The 19,904-nt window shown below is 41.6% G+C and overlaps 1 protein-coding gene across 2 annotated transcripts in view; it reads left to right on the forward strand.

The window, feature by feature from the left end:
• Positions 1–19,904, forward strand: part of JAK1 (Janus kinase 1) — a 126,002-nt gene that overhangs the window by 71,183 nt on the left and 34,915 nt on the right. For both annotated transcript variants that reach the window (XM_032427193.1, XM_032427203.1), the window contains exons 2-5: positions 5,436–5,518; positions 7,981–8,179; positions 11,872–11,995; positions 17,723–17,876. In XM_032427193.1, the coding sequence (XP_032283084.1) occupies positions 5,513–5,518; positions 7,981–8,179; positions 11,872–11,995; positions 17,723–17,876 (483 nt within the window). In that variant the 5' untranslated portion in view covers positions 5,436–5,512. The remainder of the gene's footprint in view (positions 1–5,435; positions 5,519–7,980; positions 8,180–11,871; positions 11,996–17,722; positions 17,877–19,904) is intronic.

Below are 19,904 nucleotides of genomic sequence, written 5' to 3' on the forward strand. Positions count from 1 at the left end.
GCACTTTTCTGAGTTTCAGCAAGGCAGGGGGTACTGGGAGCAACTGATACAAGTCACTTCCAAAGTTCCTGTGGGTGCAGAGTCCCTAGTGATGAGAGTGGAAGGGAAGCAGAGATGCTTTCCCTGGCTTGGTGTGTGTCGTAGGCCTCAAGGAGGTTCCGTGTGCGCGTGGGTTGGGCCTGGGTGCTTCAATGATTTTTTTTTTTTTATGACAGTTCTTTCAGTCTCTGGAGGGAAAGCCTTGGAATAAGTTCAGTCTCCTAGGTGGATGTTAGGCTGTGAGAAATACTAAAAAGTCAGAGAAGACATTGATGTGGGTGATGGGGGCATTTTAAAGCTGGTTTTACCTGCTGTGGAAGGGGCGGGGTCCTTGGAATCAGGAGTCCTGTGTTTGACTTCCGGCACTCCCACTGACTGGCCTCAAACCTCCCTGCTTTTTTATGAGAATTAAGTGCAAAGTGCCCAGCTCCTCACATGAGATGTTGCAGATGCTCTGTATAGACTGGGGTTCCCTCTCCTTGACTGGAACTGTGTTCCATCAAGATGTAATCAGTTTAACAGAAGTTACGGCCAGAATATGAATGCTTACTGCCTGCTAAACTCTGCTTCAGGCACTTTATGTGCATTAACTCACTTAACCCTTAACAGCTTTGTGAGGTAAATGCCATTTTTCCCCCCCCCCCCCCCCTTTATAACTGAGACCATTGAGGTTTAAGGATGTTAAGTAGCTTGCCTAAGATTACAATAGCTAGTAGGTGGGGAAGGTAGGATTCACACCCAGGTCAGGATGACTCCAGCTCACTCTCTTCACTGCTCTGCTAGATTTATGAAATGGAACTTGATTTATGGCCAGGCTTTTGTTCCGAATCTCTATGTATTCTTTTGTTCTTTAAACAAGTTCACAGCCCACTTAAGGCCTTTGTCATAAAGCCTATAATATATTGCTTTAGCACTTAATGCCTTTCTGAGACCTTCACATCAACAACCCCATTTGAAAAAGGCATTGTAGGAGCTTGATGAAGACTTTTTGAAAGATCTTTCTGATTCTTTAGGCAGGATGTTTCCTCTCAGGTTAAGGGAGGAGGAAACTGAGGCTCAAATTAAAATGATTTGCTCAGGGTCACACTTGCTAGTTTTGTATCAAGTCAGTAATGTTGCTTACTTTGTTACCTTCATCTTTCCTTTAACAACTACAGTTGATCCTTAAACAACACAAGTTTGAATTGCATGGGTCCACTTATACACTTTTTTTTTTTTAATACAGTACAGTGCTGTAAATGTATTTTCTTTCCCTTATGATTTTCTTGATAACATTTTCTTTAGTTGACTTTATTATAGGAATACAGTATGTAATATATATAACATACAAATATGTGTTTATTGACTATTTGTGTCAACAGTAGGCTATTAGTAGTTAAATTGGGGGGGGAATCAAAAGTTATATGTTGATTTTTGACGGCACGGGTGCTAGTGCCCCCAACCTTCGCGTTATTCAAGATTCAACTATATTTAACTACTTATTGATGACCTAACACGTGCTGGTGATCAGCACTAAACAAAAGAGACAAAAGTCCCTGCCCTTGTGGAACTTGTAATTGTTACATTAGGTTTCCTCGCCCATCTTAGGACTTGCCTGCTGAAATAGTTTAAGGTCTAAGAAATTTAGTCTTAGAATTTTTTAAGCAGCTGATTTCAGGAAATATTCTAAATTACATATTTTTCTTTTCAATTTTTCTGGGTTCTTTAACTTATCAACATTTTGTATTTTCTACTTCAGAAATGAGAAGCTTTGATTCCTTTAAGGTGTACATAAAGTAACTCACTGTGTGTGTGATGGTTTCTTTAGTAAAAAGAACCAGATATCCCAAGTGTTGTAGTCTGACTCTTGTCATTGATTTTTTTTTTTAAAGATTTTATTATTATTTAGTTATTTGACAGAGAGAGACACACAGCGAGAGGGGGAACACAAGCAGGGGGAGTGGGAGTGGGAGAAGCAGGCTTCCCGCTGAGCAGGGCTCCATCCCAGGGTCCTGGAATCATGACCTGAGCTGAAGGCAGATGCTTAACGACTGAGCCACCCAGGCGCCCCCTTGTCATTGATTTTAACCATCATCCAGTCTGTTCTTATCATGTAAATCCGACAGACAGTGGCCTTTGGCCAAAAGCCGTCCTATTCTGATCATACTTACGAATATTAACATGGTCTCTTCACTATTCAAAGTTTAATTGTCTATTCTTCCCTTATATAGATACCTGTATTTCAGAAGATGTCCTTGACAATGTAAGAGGGCTTCCGCATCTTTAGACAATAGATTTCTAGGAGTTTAACATCTTGGAAAATAGTGATATTCCTCTGTTGCAGCTAGGCTCTGTTCAGACCCACAGAGTTGTGTTTTGTTTCTGTTACTTCTCCCTCATTCAGGAAGTATCACATATACTTGTTTCCTATATGAGACTTTGTAAACCAGTGAATTATGAGACTCTATAAAATTTCCCTGATTTTTTTTTTAATGAAAAGTAGCATCTACAAGATTGTGCCACGAAAGCAGTCCTCTTATCATAGAAAGAAAGGCAGTTTTTTTCAAAAACTTGAAATTTTGTAAGTAAGTTAGTGTGGAAGAATTCACTGCTATCATCAAAAAGCTTTTGATTACTCACTTTTATTCTTCTCATTTTCTGAGCTTCTTTGTATTCATTTACGTTGGGAATGGGTCCCAGTGAATCATATTATTTTTAAAGGTATTGTGCGATTCCTAACTGGTCAATTTTTCGAGCATTAAAGATTTTCTTTTTGTATCTGTAACAAGAAACTTGAATTGATTTCTTGGAATTATCCAGAGTATTTGTAAACTGATCTTGCTCTTTTCCTACCTGTTCTTAAAATAAATAGAGAGCATCTTGCTTGGTTTATATGGAAAGAAATGTTATTTGAATGAAGCTTTTGCACAAAGTTTGTAACAGCAAAAACTCTTCTCATCCTGAATGAGGACAGATGTCATTTCATATAAAGCGGATCAGCAATCCTAGGTTTAAGTACTTAGAATGGTATCTAGCATGTCTTTTAAGTGCTTTATGGGTGTTTTTACATTTTTAATCATTAGAGTGTCAGTTTTTTGAGAGCAGAGATTTTGTTACTGAATTGGCATATAAAAACATCATTGTAAATGCATATTGTCTAGAAATTCTGTTACTGATCCTGTTTTTCCTAAGAGTTTAACTTCTAGGCTAGCACCACAAATCAATACCATTTTATTGTCCTGTCCAGTAACACTGGAGGTCAGTTTGAAGATTAGATATGCTGTGATTTTAACATAGTGGGGCTTGAAGTAGAGAAGGATTAATGGAAAAACCAAGCTCTCCTTTACTACAGGTTTTCATAGAATCCTAGTTCTAGAAAAACCTTGGTAATTTTCGGCTGACCCTCAAATCTTAGATGAGGCTCAGTAACCCTGTGACTCCTGAGTTCAAGTAATAATATGTGATCTGATGGTGCATTTTAAAATCCTTTGTGAGTTCTAAAAGGATTTATGCTGTAGTCTTTGTTAAAGAGCTTGGGGCTGCTGGAACCTACAGCTCTCTTCCTGATCTGAAAAGCTTTGATTATGTGTCCCTTTCCTGATTTGGGGCAGGCTCCTTAATGCTCTAAAGCATTGAGTCCATCTGGTCAATATTAATTCCTCCTTGGCAGTAGCATATAATGGCATGCTTCTAGGAAAACTCAGATAGAGAGGCCCCAGACATGTTGTTAGCAAATACTGCTGATGAACCGACTAGTGCTGTTCTTTGCCCAGGTATAAAGGAGTATTGGAGAGATTTCCCCATTTATGAAGCTGGAGAGATGAGACTAGTCCCTTCCCTCTACAGGGCCTTTGCACATGCTAATCCTTTACCCAGACTGCTTTCTCCCCACCTCGGATATCCATTACATCTCAGCTCAGTATTCCTTCCCTCTTGAGTCCCACACTAGATGACATTCTTCTTATTGTATCTCTCTCTTTTTCCTTCATTGCATTTTAAGCTCTTTATGATTACCTCTTTATGTGCTTCTTTGATTCCACTATAGACTGTAAGCTCCATGTAAGCAGGGGCCATATTGTTCATGTTCTTTATTGTGGCCTCCCAATATAGGTTAGTTTCTGGCAATGAAGAACTGCTCGAAAATAATGAATTTCCTGAATGTGACATTTGAAACTCTGTTTCTGAGCCGAAGCAAGGTGTTAATTAGCATGTAGCTAGTTTCACATTACTCTCTTGATGCAGGGCAGGGTATCTGTCCACATAATTAAAACAATTGATCATATTAAAATTTTAAAAGCTGGGAGTACAATGATTTGTTCTTTGAATCTTGTTAAAATTGTCCATGTCAAAATAGCCAAGTCGAAGTTGTCATATCAAAATTCATACTTGTATCCTCTTCCTGGCCTCCAGAAGATGACATTGTGACACAGTTGATTTTAGATTGATTTTATGTTTTCATTTGTGCCATCTCCTACTTGGACCATAAGGTCCTGTGGGAATGCTGGCCTGCAGCCTTGGAGGTAACCCATCCTCATCTCCTTCTCCCCACTCCCTTTGTACTTCTGCCTTGTCCTGCTTGGGTCTGTGCACTTCCTAAAGTAGAATTCTGATAAAATGTATTGAATGACCAACAGAAAACAGACAGTAATCTGTATTAACTCGGAAACCACTTTCATACCACTAAGGGTGTTTGCTCCTTAGTTGCAAGAATTATTTGATTCTACTATTAAAAAAGAATTTGGGAGAGGAACCTGGAAAGTTGTTAAAACAATACAGAGCTCTGTATGTGTTTTGGGGCCAGGGTGGTGGTGGTGGTGGTGATTGGTGGTGGGTGATGAAGATGATGGGATCAGGTACTTTAATTCTACAGAAACAAGCTGGTATTTTTATGTTGCTACCTAAGTTTTCAAGTAAGAATGGCTCAAAAAATATTTGGTGAACTAAAAGCATTTTTCATTAGATTAATTCCTAGGCCTTTCCCCTTTCACCGTATCATATGATATTTCACCATTAAAATGAGGCCAAGGACAGAACGGGTTGGGAGGAGGGTGATTCTAAAGGAAATGGAAATGGGAAGTAAAAGTGCATATCTTTGGGTGTCCTAAACTATTGTTCACAGCCTCAGGAGAGAGGTTGTTGACGGAAAAGGCACATGGTCCTCACTTACACTAGACAGGGCTCTCTATGCCAGGAAGCAGAAGTCCCTGGCTTCCTTTCTTGAAGCAGTGAAAATATCATCTTCTCAGATGCCTCTCTGTCCTCTCAGTGTCCTCATCAAATTTTTTTTTTTCCTTCTTCCTCCCAAATGCTTTTTCCTGCCCACTTATGGTTTGGGCTGCTTCCTTAATAAAAGTGTCCTCTTATTTTCTGATGCAATTACCTCTGCAGCTGATTTATTTATTTATCCTTGTCTTTAGCCCAGCTCTAAACGGACTTTGGAAAGTAGAGAAGAAAATCCAGTCTGCTTTTTGGAGGACATTGGACAGCCGAATAAATGCAGGTATGTAATTTGCATATTTTTAAAAAAAGGCCAAAAGGAAAATATTTACTTTTAAAAAGAATAATGAAACTGATCTTGAACTTATCGGGCTACCTGCCCTTATATCCTTTACTTTTAAAATATCGGTATTTTTGTTCATTTCCAAAAGTTGAGTGGCTGGTTTAAAAATCCCAAGAGTATGAAAGTATAGGAAGTCCAAAGTAAAAGGTGAAGTTCCCTTATAGTCCTTCCTAGATATTCAGCACTTTAACGGTTTATTGTATGTTTTTCCATATTATGCATGTGCATGACCAAAAGGATCATAATATGGATATTATGCCTTTTTTCACTTTGCAGTATGTCCTATATATCTTCCAGTGTGGGTTCATGTAGCTTTATGTCACCTTTTTTAACAGCTGCATAGTATTCTTCTGTCTTCATAGTTCTTGTTTTGTTTCATCTCCTGTTGGACGTTGTCAGTTGTTTTTAAGTGGTGCCGCACCTTGTACATACATAATTATGTATACTTACCTGATTATTTTCTTAGGGTGAAAGGGTATAACACCATCTCTGAGTTCTTCCCGTGCCACGCCTGTATAGGATCTCAAGGACAAAGGTTTATCTTACATTGTAAAGCAGACTGCAGCTGCTTTGTTTTCCGTTTCTATTTTTCATTGTGGGGTGGAGTTGGGGGCTCAGTGTTGGGTTTGAAAACTTTCTTGCTTGATAGTTGATCTGAACCCTCAAGGTAAGTTATGAGCCTAGTCTTTCAGCCTGTGTTCTGGAAGATCCTGGTTTTCAGGTTTATATTGGAGACGAAACAAGTAAAATTGAGTGCCTCTCAGTTTGTAGCATTGAGGCATACCTGGTTCGTGTCTCTCCTGTAAGTATCTTGTCCACCAGGGCAGCTGATAAACAAGCACATGAGTTTGGTGAAAAGACCTGTGGCTGTTGTCCACACTCTGTGACTTGTCTTGTTTGGAGGAGCTTCCTTGGGCCATTCTGCAAGCACCTATTAAATGTAAGGCTCTGTGCTAGGTACTGGGGATACAAAGATGAGTGACATGGTCCTTGCCCTTAAGGAACAGTGTATATGATTGAGAGAGACAGACGTGTGCATAAGATGGTCATAACCCAGTGTGGTTAGTGCAGCGAAGTGATCTTGGGAGAGGGCATCTAACTTAGGGGGATGGGGATGGAGGTTCATAGGTGCTTCTTGGAGGAGGTAATGTCCAAGCTGACTTATTAAGAAAATTGCAGTTTGCCATGAAGAGGATGAGGTGGGAAGGTATTCCTGGTAGAGAAATCAGGATGACCAAAGGCAGGAGGGTGTGGAAAAACAGGATGGGGAGGGAGCTGGGGTGACAAGAACAATGAATGGCAGCTTTGTGGGTTTCAGGCATGAAGTCAGAGGCTAGGTGTGATGAAAGTTGAGGCTGGGGGGTAGCTGGCAGGTCATAGAGGACCTCTATGAGGAGTTTGAGATTGCGCTTGTAGATTAATGGGGAGCCTTTGGAGGATCTGTTATATGTTACTGAGACATTACTTTGAGGGCTAAGTGAAGGTTGGCTTGGCAGGCAACAGGAAAGTAGGAACCTGGGGTCAGGGAAATTAATTTGTATTAGCGATTAGTATCGAGTGAGGGGAAGAAAAAATGTGTCGGGCTTTCCCTTATTCCCCCTCCTTTCTGCCTTGTCTAAGGCTAAGTTGCTGAAGCTGGCTCTTTGATCCTAGTTGCCCTCCCTTTAGAGGGAGCTCAGGTGAATGACTTATTTGCACGTTTCTTACCAGCAAGTTCTGACCTCTTCAAAGCAAGGCTTCCAGCCCTCATTCTGCTGCCACAAAGTGCTGCCCATCCTCCTACCTGCCCGTGAAGTGACAGGGACTTGGTTCTGTTCACTAATTTTCGAGACCCTTCCATATGGCTCATGAACCCGAATCGGGAGTCCTTTTGCATGTACTTTCTCAGAGCCAGCCCTGGGCCAGGCTCTGGGGGCATGAAGATAGATAAGACATGGTTCATCACCTCACTGAGCTTGCAGGTTAGTGGGAGATAGACAAAGTTAAAAGATGATGTGATCTGTGCCGTCGGTCAATTCAAAAGTGAAATGATTCCAGTAGAGGTAGCAGCATTGGTAACATTAACATCAGTGGTTCCAGAATGAGCCACATTTTTCAACTACCACTTGTGTACAGATAGAGAAAACAAATTTAGGCTGTGTCTAAAATTATTCTGATTTTTGAGAACATGGTCTGATCATAATTAGAATGCATAATTGATTATGTTCGTAATTACAGTGGATGGTTTCACCTCTCATAAGTTCTGATGCATTCGATTTTCAGAGAGGGAAGGTGCAGGGAGAGGTACTTACTGCTTGAGAGGTATTTCTGTCTGCTTACATTACCTTCCTAATATTCTCTTGCACCACTTGAACTTTTAGCACATAGAATGACCACATGGTCTGGTTTTCCTTCCATTACAGTATCTAAATATAAAAGAGGACTGCAATGCCATGGCTTTCTGTGCTAAAATGAGGAGCTCCAAGAAGACCGAGGTGAATCTGGAGGCCCCCGAGCCAGGGGTGGAAGTGCTCTTCTATCTTGCTGATAGGGAGCCCCTCCGGCTGGGCAGCGGAGAGTACACGGCGGAGGAGCTGTGCATCAGGGCCGCACAGGAATGCTGTGAGTACGGGCGGCTGCCCAGGGCACATTTTCGGGGGGACACCGTCCCGCAAGCAGATCCTGGTGTTTCTGCCCCCGGGAGCCCCGCTGACTGGAAAGAGGCGTGGGCTCCGTGAGGCAGGGGTTCTGCCCTGCCTCTGCCGCTTACTTGCCTTTGACCTTAGGCCAGTGATTTTAATTCTGGGAGCTTCACTTTTCACTTTCTTCGTCCTAAAGTGGCTTGTTCCTGCTCTGTCACTCATGAGCTTGCAATACCGAGGAATGATGCTTGCCTTCTTTGGAGGCTCAGGTTTTATTTCCCCTACCTCTAGGAAATGGGAATAACATCAGCCCTAAATGAGTAAAAACAGCTGGTACAAAGTCACAAGCTCAGTAATGGCATCTCTCAATATCTGAATGATTATTCAAAACTTCTTCTGAAAAGTATAATTCATGCTTCTCCCACTATAATCTGCTCTCCCCTCATGATGCTGACTTGAAGTGAGAAGTTGTCACTTTGTGGCTCGGTCAGAATGCCAGGCTGTAAAAAGGGCAGTGAGGCTGTGAACAATATGGTCCTTTTTTTTTTTTTCCCCCTTTTTTTTATTCCCCCTGTTGCCCTTGGAAGGTGAGAAACCAAACTGAATAACAAAATGCCCCCTTTGTTAACCTTTGAACTTGGGATCAGTGACAGTTTTTGTCTACCTACTTGTATATGACTAGTAAAGTTAAATCATGGAAACTTAAATGAAGATCTGATCCACTGGGATTGTGGTGATGGTTGTATAACTGTAAATATACTAAAATTCACTGAATTTTACACTTAAAATGGGTAGGCTTTATGATATGTAAATTATATCTTAAAAAGCTGTTTTTTAAAAAAAAAAAACTCACCTCATTTTATGATGATGATATGACCAGCGATAATGGCAGACGGTCTGATCCATGCTTCCTTTATATCAACTATGTTGGGGTAGTATAGACATTTCAAGAAATACCTACCTAGTTTGTGATACAGCTTGTCTAGAAACCCATTTTTCTTTCTGATATATCTCTCTCTGCCTCAGACGCTTTAAAAACCAGAGTTCCAATAAAAGGGGAGAGGTTGGTGCTGCAGGGAAGAGTGTAGTAGGCCCTTAACTAACTAAACACGACACTAGGTAAAATTGGCTGAGCTATGGAGATTATGAGGGGGGAAATGTATTAGTCTTTTAAAGTTATTTTGACTAGATAGCAAGGTATATAAGGAACCAGCTTTAGACGACAGCTTTGAAAGTATTTGTAATTAGCAAAACAACTAGATGTAAAGTGGTGCTTCTAATGTATTTTTTTTTAGGTGTTGTATTTTTTTCTCCTTTCCCTTGAGGTTTGGTTTATAGTGTTTATTCTGTTAGCCCAGCCGTGGTGTTTGAACGGAATTGCTGGACTCAGTTAATGAGAGAGCAAGGGACCGCTGCTAGAGGAGACGAGGGGAGAGAGCCTGAGTCCGCAGGCAGACGCAGCCACTGAGTCTGCTGTAGCTCTGGGCTCAGGGCCAGTCAGCGTGGGGCACCAGCTTCGAAGCCCAGTCTGGAGAGAATGAGTGGGCTCTTTGATAACGGACTCAGGGGAATGTTGCCAACATTTATTAATTTTAAAGGTATATGAGTACAGAATGCCACATATTCTTATAGCTCTGGTTATTATTACAGTAAGTGGTATTTGGAGGCAGTATTGTTTTCTTCCCTGTTGTCCACTGAATATATGGTCAGTTTTTGTTCTTTCAGCTCTCATTATTTTACTTCCTCAGTAGCTCTGTCTTGGTTTGAATCTTAACTCTGCATTTCATTAGCCGAGTAGCCTTGAATCAGGCTAAATCTCGGGAGGCCACAGTTTCTTCACCTGTAAAATGGCAGGAACATTAATGACCTCATTAAGTGTTAGGAGGATTAAAAGATAATCAGTGTAGAGTGTGTTAGCCTGATGCCTGACACTTAACCCTCAGTAAATGTTAAAGTGTTGTTGTTACCATTATTCAGTACTTTTTTGTATAAAAAGCTATCTTTGATCTTCCTGTTTATAAGTACGAATATTATTAGAGTCAGACCTGTGGTAGGATACAAATTGATGATTACAAATAAATTATGCTTCAATATGTACGTGTCAGTGGCACATTCAAATCTGCGTACATATGAAGAGAGGCTGGGTTTCCAGGCCAGTCCAGAAAGGCCAATTCATGAATGAAAAACTATAGTATACCTAAAACATAGTCTTAACAATACTGGATCTAAAACTCATTTGCTTTTTTTCCCAAGGAAAAATGCTCTTTGAAGTTTACCCCCATCTTCTCTGTTATAAGGGGGAGTGACTTCTGAGGGGTTCGTCCAGATACCTTGAGAGGAAAGAATTGAGGACTTCCAGCGAGAGGGCATCAGGATGCCAAGGCATCTGTCGCATCTTCACGCAGTGTGTGCACTGGAGAGAGTTGGTGCCTAAACAGACAGGCAGGGCCGGCGAGGGTCCCTGTCAGTGTCAGTCTCGTTTCAGAGGTCTGATTTGGGAAATGCTGATTACCTTATATTTCCATATATTTTTTGGTTAAGTTGACTGTATCTTAGCTTGAGGCCTGGCCATGCATAGAAATATCAGTCATAATGGATTATGTGCAGTCACCTTCTTCCCTTCCTCCCATGCTTTTATTTTATTTTTTATTTATTTATTTATTTATTTTTTAAAGATTTTATTTATTTGACAGAGAGAGACACAGCGGAGAGAGGGAACACAAGCAGGGGGGAGTGGGAGAGGGAGAAGCAGGCCTCCCGCAGAGCAGGGAGCCCGATGCGGGGCTCGATCCCAGGACCCTGAGATCATGACCTGAGCCGAAGGCAGACGCTCAACGACTGAGCCACCCAGGCGCCCCCCTCCCTCCCATGCTTTTAGATTGTAGGTCTGTGTAATTTTAATCACGGGCTCAGAAGTAAGTGGAAAGGCGCTTTCCTGGCTTCATAGTCTCCTTTATCTTTCTAATCCTTCTTCTATCAAAGGAGGCAGTTGGTGGGGGGAGAGGCAAGGGAGCACTATTGGACCACTTTTGTTAAGCAGATATCTTCTTGTTAGTTGGCTACTAATAAAAAATATTTATGATAACTATACAGAGTACTTAAGTGTATTTATTATTAATGGTGATAGATTTTTACAACTGACAAAAATCACTTTGGTTATTTATTCTAACACATGATTTCGTGTGCTACTGCCAGGAACTTCTTTGCATGTTTAATGCATAATCAGAGTGTGTTAGAATTGTTAAAACATTTCTGTAGGAGACAGATTGGGGATTTCCCAAATTCCAAGAATGTTTCTGGGATTAGCAAGGTGCACATCAGGTGGGCTCTGGGAACCTGTGGGCTGGCATATTTTTTCTTTTAGGCAGGATTTGTTAAGACTGTCATAGACACTGTGATGAGAAATATCATTAGACTTTTATTTTAAAATAGGTTTAATCTGGTTTGCCAGGAGCTACAGTACATATTCCTGGGGAGCCATGGTTCTTAATTATGATTAAAAGTGCCTGATTGAACGTGGTTGGAAGTCAGATTTGCCCTAAGAGGATAAAAATGTGACCTAGATTCTTGAGATAAGAGAATTCCTTGTCTTTGCTTATGTTGTGCTTTGGGAACAGATGGCCTAATGTATCTATCTTTAATTTTCAGATATGTTCTTTACTTTTCCCCCAGGTATCTCTCCTCTGTGTCACAACCTCTTTGCCCTGTATGATGAGAACACCAAGCTCTGGTATGCCCCGAATCGCACCATCACTGTTGATGACAAGACATCACTCCGGCTCCACTACCGGATGAGGTATGGGTGCCTGCCTGGCTTCCTCTTGCAGGGGTATGACAGTTAGCCTCGTGCCCTGAGTCACTTACTAAGAAGATTTGTAGTCATTTTGTTATTGGTAAGTTTTGTATTTGCTTGGTATGAGAAAGGACTTTTTCAGTATTTGAAATACAATTCAAGATGAATCTGATCACCTTCTTCTGCCACATTTTAGAAAAGACATCGTTATGATGCAGAGGGTATTTTGAATAGAATTAGTATCCTACAGCAGAGTTTTTCAAGCAGTGAGTCATGGTTATGAATTTAATGAGTTGTGACCAGAATTTGTTTAAAAAAAAAAAAAAACAGGCGAGAATAGGTAATATCAGGATATATCAGGATATGTATACACATATCCTAAGAATATTGTTTTTTCACAACTTGTCTTTGAGATATGCAAGTGTATGTACCAGGTCATGATACAATAAACTATTTCTTCGTAAAAGTTCCAGCTAAAAAGTTTGAGAAACACCGCTTGAAGGGGTTCCCTAGAAATTCTAGGTTGGTCTTGCTCTCAAGGGGTAGATGTTGTGATCCACTCCCTGAGGACTTTTGTCTAGTGGGTGGGACTCTTAATTTTTCTTCTGATGGGTCCTTGCCTCTTCTTCTATATTGTAGACTTTCTTAAATGTCACATAGTCTCCCAAGGTGGCATAGACATTCAGTATTTCACTGTAGGCTCTTGAGTTTATAAGCCCATTTGCTCCGTACCCAGAATTGAAAATAGGTCTGTTAGATGCTAGTTAAGCAGGAGTGAATGTGTAGTTAGCAAAAGACCTTATAAACAGGGTGAATACTTTTTGAAAAGCATCTTAATTTACATAGATGAGATGAAATCAGTAGATTTGCTCAGGTGCTAACGGAATGTAGGGACCCGCTGGAAAAGCCCTGGGGGATCTCAGAGGCTCTGCCCAGTATCTTAGCAGCTGTTTCCTTTGGGAAGTTGGTAGAGTTGTTAATATTCCAGAATGGCCTGGATGCTTTTCTCAGTGGCAGTTGAACCAGACCTCTCTTTGATAATCATCCTAGGACTGACTTTTTTTTCTTCTTTCTGTACTCACCCAAGGTCTCACCTTAAGGGGAGAGGTGTGTAGCATGTGAGATTTCACGCCCCAGATTTAGGGAAACATTCACCCCACCCAGCTGAGCCTTCAGACTATATTTGGATTTATTTTTCAAAGTGTAATCTTGCTTTCTGTGGCCTGGGGCTTGGCTCTGTGATCCAACATTGAAACGTGGAAGTCTAGGAAGGGGGTATTTCACTGTAGGTCTCTCCACTTGGCTCAGAATCTGGAATGGTAGAATTGGGGGCTTGGATGAGATCTGAGTTTACCTAATTCAACTATTGCAATTGTTCAGGGGGGGATTCTGATGTCCCAAATGGAGAAGTGAATTACCCAGAATCACATACCTAGTGAATCCTCTTGTCAGCCCCAGAGCCCTCTTTGAGACTTTGGTCTTTGTTGACTGTGTGAGTCCCTCGTTTACTATTAAAAGCTGTCTTTGCCTCCTCCCTGTTCTGTTAGCTGCCAGGAAGTGCTGGGCTACTTCGTTTTTTTGGCACCTTGACTTTGTACCTGACATTGCGCTTCAACAGGATATTGCTTTGTTACCACAGGCTCTTTGAACTTAGAAAAAAAAGATCCCACCCTAAGCTAAAACATTTGCATTACAACAAACTACAAAAACTTTGAACCTTATAATCTCACCACTAAAGAAGGTGTAATATGAAAACAAATGTTAGTGACTATTTCAGTGGAACCCCAGCTCTATTTTGGGAAATACTCTGTGCTTCGATTTTAATTTTCTGTTTTTAGATAATGCTTTTAATAGTTGGTTTTTAATAATATATCTTAATATAAGCCTATGTTTTATTCCTTTTTAAGAAAAAAAATTTTCTTTTTCATTCAAATGAATTTCACTGTCCACTAGTAAAGTTCTGTAGAAACCTAAGGAGAATCTGTTGTGTATAATATCTATTTGTAAACTTAGAATATGCAGTCATCTGTAATATAGTTTTCTCAAAAACTTGCAAGGAAGGCATATCTCCTTGACAGGTCTATCTGTTTATCTATCTCTCCCTCCCTCTTCCTTCCTGTGTCGTCCCTCCCCGCCATTCTGAAAAGGAATCTACACAGCTGTTATACTACGTGTATTTATGCCATTCTTTATTTTTTTCCCTTAGCATGTTCTAATACTAGGAATTTGTGTGTGGCCCAAGTTTGATGAACATCTTGATAATTAATTTTAAAAAGGAGTGTAGAGCATCTTTTCATGTGTCTGTTGGCTGTCTGTATGTCTAAATGTCGATTCATGTCTTCTGCCCAGTTTTTAATTGGATTATTTGTTATGTGGTTTTAAGTTGTAGAAGTTCTTTATTATGGATATTAGTCCCTTATTGGATATGTCATTTGCAATTATCTTCTCCCATTTGGTAGGTTGTCTTTTTGTTTTGTTGATGGTTTTCCTTGCCTGTGCAAAAGCTTTTGGTTTTGGTGTCATCTCAATAGCTCAATGTGTTTTTGTTTGCCTTGCCTCAGGAGACCTATCTAGAAAAACGGTCCCACGGCTGATGTCAAAGAGGTGACTGCCTGTGTTTTCTTCTAGGAATGTTACAGAATTGTTGAATCATTATATTGTACACCTGAAACTAATAGAACACTGTATGTTAATTACATTCGAATTTAAAACAAAGTGTAGAGTTTCTGACTTCAAGGTACCTTCTAGTTTTGTTTTACTAAGACAAAATTAAGATGGTGTTGATTTTGGTAGTTACTGATTTAAAGGTTTTTGTTTTTTGTTTCGTCATCTTATTACATAGAAAGCGTTCGTCCTTTAACCATGGGCCATTTCTAGAGACCCAGCCTTGTTTTAGGCTCCCCTCAGCTGTTTCTGAAGTAGCGAAGCGGCACATAAGTTTGATTCCCTCAGCCTCATCCTGTGTGAACATCTTGCCAAAAGATTTTCAAATCAAAACTGGTCCCACAGGGCTCAGATAACAGCCTCGAAGAATGTGTTTGTTCAGACCCGACTGAAGATCGTGTTCTGCCCCAAGAGGGTATGTTGGGCCATTGGCTTTACCAGGTCCGAGGACTCTTTCTCATAGAGACTGAGCGGGATGTGGCAGAAGAGGACCATGCCTTGGACTGGTTCAGGGAAAAGCTGTCTTCAGTGCTTCTCTTTCAAACAACCTCCATCCTGGAGATCCTTTTACCCCTTTTCCCAGATGCATTTCCACATTGCATATACTTCCCATCACCACTGTCCTCCACTGCTGAACAGAATTTACCTGTCTGCATGCCTTTCTGTGAGAGCCCTGCTCCGAATGTTCATGTACAAAGTGCCTGGCATAGGGTTAATGTTCAGAATCTCTTAGCTGCTGTCTTCATCGGCTTGTTTAGACCCTTTCACCTGTCTTCTTCCACGCAGACCCCTAGAACTTCTAGTAGATGTCTGCTTATTGTGTGAATGACAAAAACTCTCTGTTTTGGACTTGACTTGGTAGCCAGAGGAGTTGGCTGTGTCCTCATGGATTTTTTTTCTGTCCCAGTGTCAGATTTTCCTGTATTTGCTCAGTTGGTAGGACCAGTTCACCTCTTATTTTCTGCCTGCACGGTATCGCTGATCTTGGTTGAGTCCTCTGTCCTGTGCTCTGTGCTGCCCTTGAAGAGCAGACTCCTCAGTCTGGCCATAGCATAAATGCCAGCCTCTTCATCAGCTGATAGCCTCAGGCTTCTGCCATTACCAGGGCCTGCTCCCCTCTCACATGGAAGGGTTAGAGGACAATCCCACAGCTGTGGTTCATGCTGCACACGGGCTCCATGGATATGTGGTTCTTTCTGTGTGTGAGTGAGAGACACCAAAGCCCACTGTCAGATTCTCACTTTCATAAATTATAGGGAAGATGGACTGTATAGAATCCGTGAAAGTTTTAAAATGTTAATTTTACTCTTATAGTAACTTCTTTATCCATCCTTCCCTTTCTATGTTAATTGCGTCTCCTCGAACTTGTTCATTCATTTGTTGTTTATTCATCCAACAATCATGTATTAAGCATCTGTTATATGCTAGGGGATTCCTTGCTGAGCAAGACAGCTGAGGCCTCTGCCCCCACAGAGCTCACAGCATTGTCCAGACTATTGCCATAGGCATCTTCTTGTCTTTCAGCCTCTCATTTCAGTCCATCTCCCGTGGGGCTTTCTTCTGGGGGATCTGCCTCACGTGAGCCAGCCTCGCTGTCTCCTCAGCCAGCGGTGTATGGTCCTGGCTCTAAAGCCTGGCATTTCTTTATTCCGGTCCCAGCTTCTCTTCCCAGCCCTTTCCCCCTTCCCTGCCACCTCCCTGGGCAGTGGAGGGCGGTTTCTCCCTCCTTTGGCACCTCATCAAAGACTCTCTTCTGTCCAGGGACAACTTATCTATTAGGCACAGTGCCTAGGGCTCATAATATTATTAAGGACTCACAAAAGTGCTTTAATTTCTTTTAAAATCAGAGAAAAAATGAATATAATCCAGCCTGGATTGTATTAATCTTTATATCAACACAGATGTGAAATATATCTTTAATATTTTTTTTATGAAGGAAGGAAAAACTGTGGGCTCCATGAAAGTCGCAGTGTCGTCCTACTTATGAGACGTACCCCTTGTATGTTACTTTATTGCTATTGTTGGATTTAACCGATTGCCATATACACATATAGATAAGGAACCCCAGAGCACTAGGGACTATGCCCTTTGAATCCCAGCCTGGCACAGGGCCTGGCGTGTGTAGGCTTTGCAAATACAGCTCAGTGACAGATGTCTGAGTTTAGTGGTAGCACTTTTTTGGGAGGAAATTTTATTTGTTGCTTCTTCATGCCATAGTTGTTTTTTTGTCAGCACATGGGCATGTCAAGGGAGAAAGACCCGGGTACCAGCTGAGTCTATGGCCTAGAGATGGGCTGGACCAGCTTGGCTCGGTCACTTTCACACATCCCAGAACTCATTTTTCTCCATGTTTCTCTTACAGGTGGCAGAGGCAACTAGTAGTTAAGAGAACAGGCTTGTGGTCAGGTCACCTAGCCTCTTGGAACCTCAGTTTTCCTTGTCTATAAAATAGAAACAGCGGAACCTACCTTGTGCAGTTGCTGTAAGGATGAAATGGCATAAAGTGCTTATTAATTTCACACCCCTGGAAACTGATGCTTGTAGCAGTGCTCATATATTTCTTCTACTTTAACTCTGTTCATTATAAGATAAACTATCAATTTAATAACAGTGGTCTGGGAAATAGGAAACACTGCCATATTAACTGTATATCTTGATTATACAAGGAAACTAAAAATTGAACAGAAATGTTGAAATGTGCATAAAATAGGTCTTGGATTCTAGGCAGGATGGCATTATTAAAGGTGAAGGGAGTGGCTGGGCCAGCTCTGGTTCTATTCAGCTGTATTCTCCTATTTAGGAAGATGTAGTGGAAAGTCTCTTTATCTCCCTGAGTCATAGACAGGTTCTGGCAGGACACTCTTCACAGAGCGCTTATAAGAGTGAAAAGAAAAAAGGAATTTATAACCAATGAAGTGCTCCACAGCTGAAAGGTCGGTCTGTCTGCTTGCTTTTCGGGCAAGTTTAGCCTCCAGCACTGAGCACTCTGGGTACAAGCAGGACACCTCTCCCACGTGCTCCGAGGTCCCCTTTCCCCAAACTGACATTTATTTTCGTTCCTTCCAGGTTCTATTTCACCAACTGGCATGGGACCAATGATAATGAGCAGTCTGTATGGCGACATTCTCCAAAGAAGCAGAAAAATGGCTATGAGAAAAAAAAAGTCCCAGATGCAACCCCTCTCCTTGACGCCAGCTCTCTGGAATATCTGTTTGCTCAGGTGAGAAGTTTGGGCCCAGGAGAACCTGGAGTTCCCGGGATGGGTGAGGCATCACTGGGTTCAGATACCCTTGGGCAGCTGAACTTGTTGGTAGCTAGGATGTTTGTTGGCCTGCTCTGTGGGCAGTCCTTGCCACCCTTGGACTTGCCTGAGATGAGAACGAGAAAGGCAGCAATTCAGTGTTCCAGGGGACTGGTTGTCCCACTTGTGGGTTTTTGAGGCTTCAGTTCTTCCCTGTTCCTCTCCCCCACCCCATCTCCTGTCATTTTACTTCTCATCTGCAGTGCCTCCTGTGGAAGAGCAGAGGGAAGCTGCAAGTGAGGGAGGGTGTAGTTCAGTGGGGTGAATGGGGACATCTCAGCAGTCAGAGTAACGTTCGGGGAGGAAGGAGGTGGCTGCTCTGAGTCACAGCAGTAGTAGGGTAGGAAGATTAGATGCTAGACAAAAGCCAGAAGAGAAGTTAGAGTCACCTAAATTATATTACCCTGAGATAACCAACATTTTTGGTGCTATGCTTCCTGATTTTGCCATGCAGGTATATATTGTGTACTGTGTAGTTTTTAGAAAATATCGGATCATTTTATAAACTGCCTTTTTATCTATCCTATTGATGATATTTCAGATGCCAATTAAAAATATAGCTCTTTGTTTTAACGACTTCATAATAATTCACTCATTCAACAAATATTTACTCCTGAGCGTCTCTGTACTCTGCTGCGGTGCTACGGGTACTGTGGTGAACAAGACAGGGTCTCTGCCAGCATCAGATACAAAATCAAGTTGGACAGACAGGAAACAAATAAGCAAATAAAATGATACATAGGAAATACATAAGAATTGTGAGACGTGCCATGAAGGAAAAGGCTTTTGTGATAGGGAATGTGGGGAGAGGGTTGGATTGGGAAGATCTCAATATCAGAGGAGGTCTCTAAGGAGGTGACACTTATACTGAATCTGGAAGAACAAGGAGTCTGCAGTTCTGAGGAAGGAGTAGGGAAAGTATTTCTGCTCTGTAGTGCACAGTTTTCCAGCAGCAGCACTGTTGACATTTTTTTGCTCTGAGGGACTGCCCTATGCATTGTAGGATATTTACCCACACCCTTCGCCTCCACTCATTAGATGCCATCCCCCCAATTGTGACAATCAAAAATGTCTCCAGATGCTGCCAGATAGACCCTGCAGGGCAAAATCTCCCTGGTTGAAAATGTCTGATGGGGAGGGAACAGAATGTGGGAAGGCTCTGAGGCAGGCAGGAGCTGAGAGGAGAGTCAGTGTGGCTGGAGGAGAGGAGGGTGATAAGGAGTGGGACTGGGAAGGCTGATGAGGAGCAGGTCATGTGCTTTGGTCCCGGTGAGAGAAGATGCTGGTTTGGCCTAGTGAAGTGGCAGGAGAGTTGGAGAATGGGTGGATCTACAATTAATTCTGGAGATAGAATTGATAGGACTTGCTAATGGGTTGGCCGTGGAAAGGGAGAGAATCTGAAGTATCAAAGATGATTTTGGGCAATGTTTGATAGATAATGGAGTCCTTCCCTGCATTGGGAAGGCAGAGAACAGCAGGTTGGAGAAGGGGTGGGAATTAGGCATTCTCTTTTGGAGATGCCTGTGGAGATTTCAGGTAGGAAGTGAGTATGAGGCTGTAATCCAGAGGGAAAGCCCTCATTTATTTAACTCCTCTCCTCTTTGTGGACATTTTTGGTTTTTCTTAAGTTTTCCCTATTATGCTATCACCGTTACAGTAACAGGTTGTCGTGGGCAACCTCCACGTGTATTTATGTGTGTGTTGTATTATTTCGTTAAGCTATACTTTCACATGTGATTTTTATGTCCCAGTTATATTCCATTGTACAGCTTTAGTTTCTGGCTGCATTTGATGCCCATTCCATACATACCTGAGGATTGGCCTTAGAGACAACAGAAATGTACAGCCTGGGCAGATAGTGTGTGGAAAAAATTAAACAAACTGGCCATTTTCAGATGGAGCATCTTTTGTCCAACCTCCCAGTTTCATATTTTCAAAGGGAAGTAT

The sequence above is a fragment of the Phoca vitulina genome, unplaced genomic scaffold (assembly GCF_004348235.1).
Source record: "Phoca vitulina isolate PV1807 unplaced genomic scaffold, GSC_HSeal_1.0 scaffold2, whole genome shotgun sequence".
Classification (NCBI taxonomy): domain Eukaryota; kingdom Metazoa; phylum Chordata; class Mammalia; order Carnivora; family Phocidae; genus Phoca; species Phoca vitulina.